The 14,689-nt window shown below is 45.8% G+C and overlaps 2 protein-coding genes across 5 annotated transcripts in view; one reads left to right on the forward strand and one right to left on the reverse strand.

Moving 5' to 3' along the window:
• The window catches only part of ANKZF1 (ankyrin repeat and zinc finger peptidyl tRNA hydrolase 1), a 34,145-nt gene extending 25,185 nt beyond the window's left edge, over positions 1 to 8,960 (reverse strand). The window contains exons 1-2 of the mRNA XM_030210022.1: positions 8,863 to 8,960; positions 1,293 to 1,468 (exon numbers count right to left, since the gene is read on the reverse strand). Of these exons, the coding sequence (XP_030065882.1) occupies positions 1,293 to 1,416 (124 nt within the window). The 5' untranslated portion in view covers positions 1,417 to 1,468; positions 8,863 to 8,960. The remainder of the gene's footprint in view (positions 1 to 1,292; positions 1,469 to 8,862) is intronic.
• ATG9A (autophagy related 9A) overlaps positions 8,829 to 14,689 on the forward strand; it is a 110,812-nt gene continuing 104,951 nt past the window's right edge. The window contains exon 1 of one of the 4 annotated variants that reach the window (XM_030210019.1): positions 8,829 to 8,848. The gene's annotated coding sequence lies outside the window, so the exon portion shown is untranslated. Of the gene's footprint in view, positions 8,849 to 9,204; positions 9,291 to 11,993; positions 12,055 to 14,689 lie in introns of those variants that run through there. The other 3 variants (XM_030210016.1, XM_030210017.1, XM_030210018.1) reach the window with 3 other exon arrangements.

A 14,689-nucleotide genomic window follows, 5' to 3' on the forward strand; every position in this document is an offset into this window, starting at 1 on the left:
ACAGGTGGATGTGAAGCGTCTGTTCACGCTTTCCAAAAATACTAGGACTAGGGGGCATGCGATGAAACTACAGTGTAGTAAATTTAAAACAAATCGGAGAAAATGTTTCTTCACCCAACGTGTAATTAAACTCTGGAATTCATTGCCGGAAAATGTGGTGAAGGCGGTTAGCTTAGCAGAGTTTAAAAAGGGGTTGGATGGTTTCCTAAAGGACAAGTCCATAAACCGCTACTAAACGGACTTGGAAAAATCCAAAATTCCAGGAATAACATGTATAGAATGTTTGTACGTTTGGGAAGCTTGCCAGGTGCCCTTGGCCTGGATTGGCCGCTGTCGTGGACAGGATGCTGGGCTCGATGGACCCTTGGTCTTTTCCCAGTATGGCATTACTTATGTACTTATGTACTTATATTAAAGTTAAATTATATGCCCGGTAATGTTCTAATTGTAGTCACGATGCCAAAACATGTGAGCCAAGGTGGCCCTACTCTGTTGGCACTCGGGGCAAAGATCTGATTGTTGCAGTGTAGCCCTAGAGATGCCATTACAAATTTATACTGCATTTTCCAAAGCACAATAGTATTAGTAAATGAGCCGTCCTCCCCCCTGAAATTTTGCACCAATTACTACCCCAAAGTTGAGCTAATGCGTCAGTCAACAGGTACCAACAGGGTTTGCAAATACTTGCGGTGGTAGGTGAGGGGGGACTTCAAGCTAATTCCCTTGGCCCCTATTTGACCTGTTGGTCTTGATTAGATTTTAAGCTCTGTCGAGCAGGAACTGCCTCTTACATGTTTAGTGTACAGTGTGCTGTAGAAATGATACTTAGTACTAGAAGAAAATGCAAAGCAATGTTTTGTGTATGCCTACATAGAATGTGTGTGAATAATTGACTCAAAAATCAAAACACAGTAGTCTCTCCATACAACAAACCTTGAGTTTAACAGAACTAATCCCTTGTTTTATGTGTGATACACCCTCCCTTGCATCAGTTCCAGCCAACAAAACAAGGAGATGTGTTCACATGCTAATCACAATACCATTTTGTATAGCTATGAAAATACAGCACCAGCATTTAATAGTTTCATTATGCTGCTGAGAAATCCATAAGTGGGAATCCATTTGGGATACAAAATAGCCGAATACAAGCACCCTAACATCAGAGCCCCCAAGCATCCTGGCAAAACAGCACAATGTCCCAGCACCACAATTTTGCAACTACTGTAAGAGTGGCAGAAAAGCATCAAAGCAAACCACACTTTATTTTGAGGGTACTGTAAAGTGTCAGATACCTGTGTATATGTTGCTGGGTTTCTCAGGGACAATGCGCCTGGTGGAGACATTAACCACCGATAGTCCATCTAGGAGACAAGAGTCCTGGCCAGCCTCAAACACCGACCAGGTTTCCAACTGCATTGTTGGAGAGACAGATGCGTGAAAAGAGAAAAAAAAAAAAGCTACTTCCAGCCTGTAAAGAAAAACAACAGAACCGTATCAGTGTGGATCATTCACTCTTAAGGCCCAATTCATTAAAGGTCTTTTATCGAACACCTAGAATGCAAGAAAATTTTTTTAAATAAATTCAGCCCTTGGTATTCAATAACCCATTATACAAGTGCAAAACTCCAGTGTACCATCACCTTCAGAAAAGCTTTCACTCAGTCACGCTCTTTAGAAAGGACACAGAATAAAAATCCAAAGCACAGTGAAAAGCAACAGAAATTGACAAGCGAGAGAAGGAAAACACTGTACAGTATGAACAGCAGCTATGGTAGGTCAAGAATCAGTGTGCAGAAAACTCACTCTCAGGCCTGGTGCAAAGTAAATGGATGCTGCTTTAGGAAAGGTATGGAAAACAGGTGTGAGGATGTTATAATGCCGTTGTATCGCTCCATGGTGCGACCGCACCTTGAGTATTGTGTTCAATTCTGGTCGCCGCATCTCAAGAAAGATATAGTAGAATTGGAAAAGGTGCAGCGAAGGGCGACTAAAATGATAGCGGGGATGGGACGACTTCCCTATGAAGAAAGATTAAGGAGGCTAGAGCTATTCAGCTTGGAGAAGAGACGGCTGAGGGGAGACATGATAGAGGTATATAAAATAATGAGTGGAGTGGAACAGGTGGATGTGAAGCGTCTGTTCACGCTTTCCAAAAATACTAGGACTAGGGGGCATGCGATGAAACTACAGTGTAGTAAATGTAAAACAAATCTGAGAAAATGTTTCTTCACCCAACGTATAATTAAACTCTGGAATTTGTTGCCGGAGAAAGTGGTGAAGGCGGTTAGCTTAGCAGAGTTTAAAAAGGGGTTAGACGGTTTCCTAAAGGACAAGTCCATAAACCGCTTAGGAAAAATCCACAATTCCAGGAACAACATGTATAGAATGTTTGTGAAGCTCACCAGGTGCCCTTGGCCTGAATTGGCCGCTGTCGTGGACAGGATGCTGGGCTCGATGGACCATTGGTCTTTTCCCAGTATGGCATTACTTACCTAATGTATTAAGAACTGTTTTGTAATTAGCCCCAAGGCAGTCATTAGATGAATCATGGCTATGTCGGGTTGGCTGTAAATTGGGTTTTACCAATGGTTCACCATACTATTTCTAGCTGAATTAGGAAAATCAACCAGTTGCAGATTCCTCTTTTGGGGGTTTTATTCTGTCGAGGCTGGCCTTTTTCTTTTACAAGGCTCCAATTCATTAGTTGCATTCTCCTGCTTCAGCTCAGCCTTACTCGAGCACTGCAAAGTTTTGCTAATGAGATACCCGTTGCATTTTCTGGTGACTTTTAAAAAGTTACTTGTTATCAAGTTTCCTTTAAAATTATTTTCTGGATGCTCTATATACCTTATTTGGAAAGTGGCAGGAATTTTGCCACTCTAAAAACATAAGAATAGCGATACTGGGTCAGACCAATGGTCCATCAAGCCCAGGATCCTGCTTTCAAACAGTGGCCAATTCAGGTCACAAGTACCTGCCAGAAACCCAATTAGTAGCAACATATTAAGATCCCACAATCCCAGGGCAAGCAGTGGCTTCGTGCTGTGCTTGCTCTTTTGTGGAAGGTGTGGACCCCCCCTGCCCTTTTTGCTTCCCCATGTCTGTCTCAATAACAGACTACGGACTTTTACTCCAAGAACTTGCTCAAAAAATTTTTTTTAAATTTTCATCATTTCGAAATATATAATCACATCACAAAGAATGCAACTGAAGTAATTAAAAAAAAAAGTATATCCATAAGAAAAACAGGAAAATATTCTCAAACATACGTCCACAATATAGAATAACGGCAGCAAGATGTATAGTAAAATTATTAAAGAAAATAATCATATCGAGAGAACACACCAAGGGTCCCGTTTACTACCCATAGGAATATATGAGTGTCGTTTAGCACACGCTAAAAATGCCAGCACTCCCTTAGCGTAGCTTAGTAAACAGGACCCCAAATAACAAACTAAGACCACTGCCAGTTACAACAGCGCCCCTTAATCTTCCATAAGTTGTCATGTTAATACTTTTATGTGAAACTTATTAAATAGGCAGGATAAACCAATAGCACGAATTTATTTCATCATCCATTCTCCCCTGTCCCCCACCTGTTATCAATCAACATCCCTTCACCCCCTGTAAACCCTCCCCACTACCCATCCCTCTTAAAACAACAGCATCATGCCCAGATCCATAGGAGCTTGTACTCTTGTAGCCCCCAAGAAGTCCTCCCACCCTTCCTTAACAGACCCCAATGCAGTAAAGAATGGTTGGCACCACGTCCCTCCAAAAGGTATACACCTATCTAGTTTTACGTTAATATATATACAGAGCTATATTGATATAGTGAGGGCCATAACCCTCATATCCCCACTGAGAACAGACCAGGACTCTCGGTGCATTGAGCAGTAAACTGTAGCCCCTTGGTGTAAGTGACCACAGATAAGAATCCCAAACCAACAAAAAAAAGATTTCCTGCGTTTAAGGGATGCCCTACCATATAGCTAACTGGCGGACTTGATTTCTCCAATGCCAATATTCCGGAGATGTCGGAACTGTCCAATATTGAAGTATACATTTATGTCCCACCAGACAATTTACAGCAAAGAATAATGGTACCCCTTCCTAGACCACGAAAAGCTCCAGGTCTACCCAATAAAAGCTGATCTACCATCCCAGATATTCTATTGCCACATAAGTGACTAGGTATCTAACTAATTTGCCCCAGAAGTCTTATATCAGTAGGCAGGACTAAAAGGAATGGATAAAAGTACCAATATCATGCCCACATTTGTTACAAGAAGCTGATGGAATACCACCTGAATAACAATTGCTGCTGGGTGAAATAAGCCCTGTAAAGTAACCTATAATAACATTCCTGAAGTCTTGCAGATTTTGTAATAGAGGAGAGTTGTTGCAAACTTGCCTGGAGGTCCCAATCCTCCAAGAGGATCCCCAAATCCTCTATCCACCTCTGATGAATCACCGCAAGATCCTTCCTAGGCTCCCATTTAAGTATTGTTTTGTGAAGGTCCGAAACAAAGTTTAGAGTCAGAGATACCAAGAAAAAAAGAACAGACCTGATTATCCAAATTCATGGGCAGTTTGTCCAAGTCCAATGAAGCCACTTTAACTGACAATATGCAAAGCTATTTCCCCAAGTGATATTGATACACTGCTGCAAAACTTCAAAATTGATTAACTGTCCCTCCGGACTCAACACATGTTCCAACAAAGTAATGTTCTTACTACCCCACACAGGAAATACTGGATTATCCATACTAAGTTCAAAATCCATGTTGCCTTGAATTGGAAGCTAATCCGTAACCAAAGGGTCACCAACAAGCTCCACATGACTCTTAAAGGACAAAGTAAAATGCTGTCAAAGTGTAGAGGGAAGGCAAGACTGTCTGCAATGCAACAAAAAGTTTAAGTCGTATGGAGCACAATACTCTTGCTCCGTGTCCAATGGGGTATAGATTTGACGGTGTAACATCCAGTCACTGCTATTTTAAAGCTAGTCTGACCAATGCACATTGATGTATGAGGTGTTCAGTGCAGTTTGAAGCTCAAGAAACTGCTTATGAGCTGCAATGTGCAACCCCCCCCCCCCCCCAAGAAATGCTGTCAAGCCCTATTTAATTGATCTCCCAAACACAAGATTTCCCAATCTCTTGTTTTCTTGATGTGGGAAGAGTAGCTAATAATTTCTCCTCGAAGGACCGCCGCCTCCCAGTATATCACTGGAGAAGATGCGCAGCATTATTAATCTCATACTCCAGCCAGCAGTTGAGAACACATTCTTGAAACTTAGGATCACGATAAAATGCCAAGGGGAAAAAAAACAGCGTCTTTGCAGTGCAGTACCTAACTGTAACTGAAAATCTAACCGTACCCAAGCATAATCGATTATATAGTGGCCAATTGTTCAAACCATTTTTATGCCCAAAAAGATATTTCCTCCAATTTCTTTTAAAACTATTTCCATGTAATTTCATTGATTGTCGCCTTGCCTTTGTATTTTTTGAAAAGTGAAAAATCAATTCACTTTTACCTGTAGATCTGAATCATATCCCCCCCTCAACTCTCTCTTTCCCACATCTTTGAAAAGGTTTGTATATTAATACCGCTCAAGTATTTAAATGTCTATCATACCTTCCCTATCCCTCATTTCCTCTAAGGCAGCAGTTCCCAATCTGTGCGCCGTGGCCCCTGGTGAGCTACAGTGAACTCTCAGGGGTGCGAAGTCGCATCGCTCCCTACTTTCTCCTCCCGCAAGTCTGGCATCTGCTGCTTCCTGCTTCCCTTGTGGATGGCCCAAAAATGTAAGCTGCAAGCACTGCAGTGGCAGTGGGGGAAGGAGAAGGAAGCGGCAGCGATCCTGGACCTGCAAGAAGGAAGGCAGGCATGATGCTGAATTTGGGGAAGGTGTACTGGTGTGAGGAGGGGGCTGCAGGGAAAGGGAGACTGATGTGGCGGGGGGGGGGGGGGGGTGGATCCTGGACCTGCAGGAAAGAATGTAGGAGCAATCCTGGATTTGAGGAAGGTGTGCTGGTGTGAGAGGAGGAGGCTGAAGAAAAAGGGAAATCCCTCATTGCTACGAAAGAGCAGAATTTTCTCCAATGTCTTATCTCGTAACCCAGTCTCCATGGGCTGGCCTTTACTCCGATTCTCTCACCTGGCCGTCAATACCAGCTCTGTCTGCTTAGTGACCCCCAGAAAATTCTCCCTCCTCTAAAGGTATGCCAGAGTTCATTTTCGGGGGGGGGGGGGGGGGGGGGGGAGTCCATAGGCCATTATTAAATTTGACTTGGGGAAAATCCACTGCCATTTCTGGGATAAGCAGCATAAAATGTATTGAACTTTTTTGGTATCTTGCTGGGCAGGGGCGTAGCCAGACAACAGATTTTGGGTGGGCACCAAGTATTCTCCACCCTCCCCCACCACCAAAGAAAATCTCAGCTGGCGAGAAAATGCTTCTTTCCACCTTGACAATCTGCAGCAGGCATGTGCTGAAAACTGAGCATGTGCAGGTGCTGGTATCGTGAAGTGTAGTATTTGCATTAGCATCATGGGGAAGTCTTCAAATTGCAGAGCTTGGGATCCCCAGTAGCTACCGCTAAACATGTGCTACTGTTGGGTGGGCCTGAGCCATAAATGGGTGGTCCCCGGCCCACATGTGGCTACCCCACTGTTGCTGGGTATTTGTGACCTAGATTGGCCACTGTTGGAAACAGGTTGCTGGGCTTGATGGACCGTTGGTCTGTTCTAGTATGGCAATACTTACATTTATTTGCTACACTTGTATAACCCAAAAACCTTCTGTAACACCAAATGTCTATTCTCCTCTCATTTCCACTATCCATGATGTATTGTAAGCCACATTGAGCCAGCAAAGAGGTGGGATAACGTGGGATACAAATGCAATAAATAAAATAAAATAAATATCCCACATTTTCCCACCCATTTGCAGGCTCAATGTGGCTTACAAAATGTTACGACGACATTCACATTAATAGAATAAGAATTTCAGAATATAGATACAGATGAAGGAAAGGTGAGTAGTGGAGTGCCTCAGGGATCGGTGCTGGGGCCGATTCTGTTCAATATATTTGTGAGTGACATTGCCGAAGGGTTAGAAGGTAAAGTTTGCCTATTTGCGGATGATACTAAGATCTGTAACAGAGTGGACACCACGGAGGGAGTGGAAAACATGAAAAAAGATCTGAGGAAGCTAGAAGAATGGTCTAAGGTTTGGCAATTAAAATTCAATGCGAAGAAATGCAAAGTGATGCACTTAGGGAATAGAAATCCACGGGAGACGTATGTGTTAGGCGGGGAGAGTCTGATAGGTACGGGCGGAGAAAGGGATCTTGGGGTGATAGTATCTGAGGATTTGAAGGCGACGAAACAGTGTGACAAGGCGGTGGCCGTAGCTAGAAGGTTGTTAGGCTGTATAGAGAGAGGTGTGACCAGCAGAAGAAAGGGGGTGTTGATGTATAAGTCGTTGGTGAGGCCCCACCTGGAGTATTGTGTTCAGTTTTGGAGGCCGTATCTTGTTAAGGATGTAAAAAGAATTGAAGCGGTGCAAAGAAAAGCTACGAGAATGGTATGGGATTTGCGTTATAAGACGTATGAGGAGAGACTTGCTGAACTAAACGTATACTCTGGAGGAAAGGAGAAACAGGGGTGATATGATACAGACGTTCAAATATTTGAAAGGTATTAATCTGCAAACGAACCTTTTCCGGAGATGGGAAGGTGGTAGAATGAGAGGACATGAAATGAGATTGAAGGGGGGCAGACTCAAGAAAAATGTCAGGAAGTATTTTTTCACGGAGAGAGTAGTGGATGCTTGGAATGCCCTCCCGCGGGAGGTGGTGGAAATGAAAACAGTAACGGAATTCAAAAATGCGTGGGATAAACATAAAGGAATCCTGTGCCGAAGGAATGGATCCTCAGGAGCTTAGTCAAGATTGGGAGGCGGGGCTGGAGGTTGGGAGGCGGGGATAGTGCTGGGCAGACTTATATGGTCTGTGCCCTGAAGAGCACAGGTACAAATCAAAGTAGGGTATACACAAAAAGCAGCAAATATGAGTTATCTTGTTGGGCAGACTGGATGGACCGTGCAGGTCTTTTTCTGCCGTCATCTACTATGTTACTATGTTACTATAAGGTGATTAAGAATATCATGGCAATCATATTAACAGAATAATAATTTCAGAATTGTTACAAATAAAGGTGCATAAGTATATCATGTAGGATTGGAAGTGGATAATTAGATAAAACATACATAATGATATCAGGACAAGATACAACATACTTAGGAAATGACAGATACAAGACAACACACAAAAAACGCGGACTTTCAGTTAGAGGGGATCAATAGAAATCAAACAAAATAAAACACGGAAAAGAAAATAAGATGATGCCTTTTTTATTTCTAGTTAGAGGGGATAATCTGCAGTGAACGGCAGTTAAAAACCTAAGGACAAGGTGTGCGCGGGGGGGGGGGGGGGGGGGGGGGGGGGGGGGACAGCTGCAATCCAGAGTATCTTTCTGGGCAGACAGCATGGGTCATGTGCTGGTCAGGATCAGCTGTCATGAAATCCCTGTAAAAGGGATATATCCATCAGATGCAACCTGTTGCGTGAAAAGCCAATGCAATTATATCATCTGGGTGGGGGAAACAACCTTAAGTAATTCCCTGACCTAAAGAGAAGAGAGTTTCGTAATCATGGACCAGAGAATGGTCACAAGTGTGGAGGAAGGGAATTCCCTGTGGCCACGTGTCTGGTACATTTAAAGGGACAGGATGAGGCTTTGACTCAGATCAATGCATCAAACGCTCTTCACAAAGGTCAGTTTACGCACCAAATGAAGCTGTTAGAGCCCAAGACAGCCGGTCATTGCGTGGCCGTGTCAGACTCCCCAGCTTCTTCTCTGCCTCTCCTCACGCTGTCGCTGATGACACATTATTGCTCTTCTACGCCGCTAACCTACACTTTTATCTTCCTGTTCCGGGTGTGTCATCACTTCCGGCTTCCATGACAATCGGCTCAGCCCCTCCCACCGCGCGCTGTGAGAAACTACAACAAATGGAAATCCCGCCCTCTCAGAACCGGCTGGTGTGGCTCCGCCCATCTGCAGTTCATTGGTCCTTAGAGAGGCGATGCCAGTCTTTGTCTCAGCTGCTGATTGGTCAGAAAGGTTGTGGCGCAATGAGACTGACGGCTTGCTGGGCCCGGCGCTGGTGGTGGGACTGGAGACAGTGGAGGAGGCTGTGCCTGTGTGTGGTAAAGGTGCGGGTGCGCGAGAGAAGAGGAAGGACTGAGAGAATGAGGGGAGAAGAGGGAGGGGAGGGCAAGAGAATGAGGGGAAAAGAGGGAGGGGAGGGCAAGAGAATGAGGGGAAAAGAGGGAGGGGAGGGCAAGAGAATGAGGGGAAAAGAGGGAGGGGAGAGGACAAAACAAGGGGGAAGACAAGGTTCAAGAGAAGGGGCAGGAAGAAAGGAGAGGTAGAGGGGGCAAGAGAAGAAGGGGAGAAGAGAAAAGGGAGGGAGGAGGGGAGGGCAAGACAATGAGGGGAGAAGAGGAAAAGGAGAGGACAAAACAAGGGGGAAGAGAAAGAAGGTTCAAGAGAAGGGGCAGGAAGAAAGGAGAGGCAGAGGAAGGAGAAGAGAGTTCAAGACATGAGGCAGGAGGGTGAGAGGGGATAAGAGGAGTGCCAGGAAAGAGTTAGGGCGCAGGAGAAGAGGTACAAAAAGAGGAGGTAAAGATAAGGAGGGGGAAGCCACTGCTTGCCCTGGGATTGGTAACGTGGAATATGGCTACTAATTAGGTTTCTACCAGGTACTTGTGACCTGGATTGGCCACTGCTGGAAGCAGTATACTGAGCTAGATGGGCCATTGGTGTGACCCAGTATGGCTGTTCTTATGGGGGGGGGGGGGGGTAGAGAAAGAGGAACAGTAGAAAGGACAGGAGGGGAAGAGAATGAGAGAGTAACAGAAGGAGTAGGAGGTAGAGAAAATAAGGACATAAGGGGCATGAAGTACAGAGAATGAGGGGGTAAAAGAAAGGGCAGGGGAAGAGATTGAGGGGGTAAGAAGAGGCAGGAGGAGAAGAGAATGAGGGAGAACAGGGGACAGGGAGAACAAATGGAGGAAGGGGTGAGAGAAGGGGACAAAAAGAAAGGGATGGGGCACACAGAAAGCAAGTGAGAGAAATAGATGAGGGGCAGAAGAGAGCAAGAGAGAGAGAGTTGGGGACGTGGCAAGAAGAAATATGATGAGGGAACAGGAGAGAAGGAAAAGATGAGAAGGAGTAGGAAGGAGGGAGACGGTAAGAGCAAGAGAACAGAGAGAAAGGGGGAGGGCAATTGATGGTGCAGGAGTGGTGGGAAGGGGACAAGAGTAGGAACATGAGAAAGGGAGGGGCAAGAAGGAGTGAGAAAAGGTGGGGCAAGAGAAAGGACAGGAGAGAAAGTGTGAGGGAGAAGAGAAGGGAGGATAGAAAAGAAGGAAGGAAGACGAAAGGAGACCAAAGAAGGGGCAAAAAGAAGAAGGGAAGAGGGCAAGAAAAGGGGTAGAATGGAAAAAGGGAGTGGAGCAGGGGCAGTAGGGAGACGAGAGAGCAAGAGAAGGAACAGGGGGAAAGGGGGAGGAGTCAGGGTAGGACTAAAAGAGGGGAGGAATAAGAAGGGGCCAGGGAAAGAGTAGAAGGGGGCGCAATGGAGAGAGAGGGAGGGAAAAAGAGAAGGGACAGGAGAGAAAGGGAGAGAGAAGGTGCGAGAAGGAGGGGGCAAGAAAGGGAAGGAGATGAGACAGGAGGGAAGGAGAATGAGAGGGTAAGAGAAGGGGCAGAAGAAAGGGAGGGAAGGAAGAGTTAAGAGAAGAGGTAGGAAAGAGACTGGGAGGGTTTAAGGGCAAGAGAAGGGCCAGGAGGGGAAGATTGAAGGAATAACAGAAGAGTAAGGAAAGAAAAGGAGAAGAAGGGGCAAAAGAAAGAGAAGGGATAAAACAAGGCAAAGAAAGGAGAGAGTGGGAAGGGACCAAAGAAGGGGCAGGAAGAAGAGAAGGCGTAGGTAAGAGAAAGTGAGAGAGAGGGAACAGGGGAAGGGGAGGAGGGAAAGAGGGAAGAGGCAAGATAAGGGGCAGGAGGTAGAGAGAGAAAGGGAAGGGGAAAAAGGGCAGAAGAGAAGTAAATGTTTAAGAGAACTGGAAGGTAAGGGGAGCGGATAGAAAGGCAAGAGAGAGGTAGGAAGGGAAAATGGGGTAAGAGAGGGTAGGAAATAGAAGATAATGGGCAGGAAAGAAAAGAAAGAGGCGAGAGAAGGGGTCAGGTGAATGTGGGCAGCCGAGGTGGGGGGCCTGAGAGATAAAGGATTAGGTTAAGGGTGGGGCTCAGTTCTCTCTGTGTGTGGGGTTCAGGATTAGGTTAATGGCGGGGTGGCAAAGGTCAGTTGGTTTAATAAAGGGCTGAGAGTGAGTATGTGAGGTTCAGGATTAGGTTAATGGAGTCTCAGGTCAGGGTGTCTGTAAGGTTCATCATTAGGTTAGTGTTGGGGGGCACAGGTCAGGATTTAGGATGTTAGCGGGTGCTTGGATCAGGCAAGGTTATGTGTGAGTGTCCTGTTAGGTTAGTGGGACCTCAGTTCAGGGTGCATGATTGGGGGGGGGGGGGGGGGTCAGGTCAGGGTGTCTGATGTTCAGGATTAGGTTTGTGGGTGTTCATGTTGGGTTGTGAGGGGGTTCAGAATTAGGTTGTGGTAAGGTCAGGGTCATATGAGTTCAGAATTGGATTAGTGGGTGCACAGGTCTGGGGACCTAGGCACTCTGTTAAAAAAAAACATAATTCTTGACCTGTATGTATGTATATCTTTGTGTGTGTCACTTTATATATTTACATCTATCTTTATCTATCTATATATATATATATATATGAAAGAGTTTAATATTTTAAAATATGGGGGGTAAATTGGCTTATCAGCTGCTTCCAGCCACAGGCTGACCCAACCCAGAAAATTCAATACTGGGGCATATGTGGCTCCTAGCATTGACTATCCAGGTATGTCCACTGAACTGGAAGTTGACCGGGCAGTAGCCAACATTCAGGCAGGTGTCGGGTTAACTCAGCCGTTTTGCTGTCCGAACTTTATGTGCTCACTTAGCCAGCTAGCGGACTCAGTATCGTTGACTGGCTAAGTTGCTGCTCTGCCCTAACTCCACCCCCTAACCTTGCCAGTTAGGAGATGTCCAGTTTCTGGTGATATTCAGCAGCACTATCCAGTTAAGTACTGCTGAATATCTGTGTCTGGCCAGCTCAGTAGAGCCTCTCCTGCCTGATTAAACCCTTTTGAATATTGACCCAGTGATGTCCAATTATGCATTTTTATAGGGTCATTTGGGAGAGGTGGTGTTGGAGTGATCATCATTGTTCAGTTAAATTATCAGAATCTTGGGGGGAGTAGGAACGAGAGCTTAGGTGCCTAAAAGCTCATTGAGGCGGGGGCAAGGTAGAAAGTTCACCTAGGGCAGGGGTATCTTATGTGTGGCCTGTGGACCAAATATGGCACACCTGATCTTGGGGTGCAGCCTACTTAAGAATTTTAGCAGAAAATTTTATGTTTTTTTACGTATTTAGCTTGTACACATAATTTTGAATTTCTGTGGTTATAAATCATGTCATAAGAGGCTAAAATGTTTGAGGATTTCTGATTATGCAGCTTTTGCACATAATTATTTCTTAGGGGTCCTTTTTACTAAGATAATAGATGTAGCTAATGGATTTAGCACATGCTAACAATTAGTGGTCGCTAAATGCTGCACAGCCTATTGTATACCTATGGGCTGCATGACACTTAAAGCACATTAAGTCTGTTAGCGCACCTTAGTAAAATGACCCCTTAGTTTCCATACCAGACCAGAAAAGAACATGTAGGTTCCATCAACAGTGGATGGAGACAAAGAAATAAATAATTAGCATCCCTAGAATCCTACCAGCAGATGGAGACTGAGAACAGTGACTTCAGAACTTCCTATATCTGCCTTGTTTAGTCCTCTGCTAGCCAGGTATTTCTCAGTCTCCAGCAGATGCTAAACATGGGTAAACCTGTACCGCCTGCCCTGGGCAGGTAGGCCAGTTGTGTTTAGGGCTGTTTGGGATTTCCAAGCAAGGAAGAAAACAAAAAGAGGCAGAGCAGTAGTGAGTAAGCTCTGCTTCATGGAGGAAGGGTCTTGACTGGCCCAGCTCAGTGCCCCAGGGGTGTTACACCTCAGTGGCAGGCCCCCCCCCTCCCTCCCCCCCGCTCTGGTGCTCCCCTTACCTGGCGTCTCTCTGAAGTGGCTTGTACCTCGATTTTCTTCCCATGCTTGTGGCACTGAGACTTTGAGAGCCTGTTAGTGATCCCATTGGCAGACAGACAAAAAAGGCTCCTTCTGTGCTGTGCCTATTTGCTCCTGGGACAGTTCTGTTATTTTTTCTCTGCTGCTGCCTCCTTCCATCTGCCTGGTAATGAGAAGGCCTGTGTCCTTCCTGGGAGTGGAAGGTGGGCCACATGCACTGGTGACTTGTGAAGTATGAGTGTAATGGAGTCCTGGTGGTGCCATATGCATTTGGTGCAGCTTGGAAAACTCAGGGGTGGATTGTTGGCTCTATGGTGCGTCGAAGGGCAGCGGGTCATCAGTTGACATTGGGTGGCTGGAGGACTTGGGAGCACCGGTTGGCACTGAGTGCAGAGCCAAGTCAGAAGATGGCTGCCACCATCTTGGATGCTATGCCGGTGGCAGAGGAGCTGCTGTGGCTACATCCCATGAGGGTGTGTGTGTGGTGCAAAATTAAAGATGAGAGCTCTGGAGGGAACTGGGTTTTCCCCCAGAGAGTTTATCTTAGTTATGTATCAAGCCTTTTGTTTGCGCCAGTCAGGCGAACTGGCACCCTGAGATCTTAGGGGTACGGGGGTCAGTGCCAATGCCAATCAGGCCTGAGATGTAGCTGAGGATAGCTCTAGAGTCTCTAACAGGCAAAGACTGGATTGCATTGTGGACCTTAGGGAGACTTGGTCTGGTGCATCTGAGGAAGATTTAGAGATCCTGAAGGAAGGGTCTCTGGTGGGCGAGCCTTCTGAGGACAAAGATACAGAGGAAGTGCCACCTGGAGAAGACCCTACCGTGGTTAGGGTCTTCCCGGAGGATGAGCTTCAGGTACTTATTAGACAGGTCTCTTCCATTCTAGATTTGTAAGAGGACCCTACCCTTAGGAGGTCAAGGTCAGGAAAAGTGATCTGCACCTGAAGGGCATTAAGAAACACACTCGATCCTTTCCCTTTCCACAGGACAACCAGGGCATGGTCACATTGGAGTGGAATGCGCCAGATGCCACTTTTAAGGTGGAGAGGTCCAGGATGTGCCTTTACCCCAGTCCATGATGGGCCTTTAACCCATTCCAATGGAGGATAAATAGTCCTTGCAGCCACCAAAGCTTGATGCGGTGTGGCAGTAGTTATGAAGAGGACTTTGATCCCAGTGAAACGGGGTATGGTTCTGAAGGATCCTCAGATTTGCAGGCTGGAGACCTTCCTGAAGTAGACATTTGATGTGTCAGCCTTGGCTTTGCAGGCTGCTATGTGTGGCATTGTGGTTGCAAGAGCTTGCTTTAGGTGAACATAACATAAGAATAGCCATACTGGGTCAGACCAATGGTC

The sequence above is a fragment of the Microcaecilia unicolor genome, chromosome 7, assembly GCF_901765095.1.
Source record: "Microcaecilia unicolor chromosome 7, aMicUni1.1, whole genome shotgun sequence".
Taxonomy (NCBI): domain Eukaryota; kingdom Metazoa; phylum Chordata; class Amphibia; order Gymnophiona; family Siphonopidae; genus Microcaecilia; species Microcaecilia unicolor.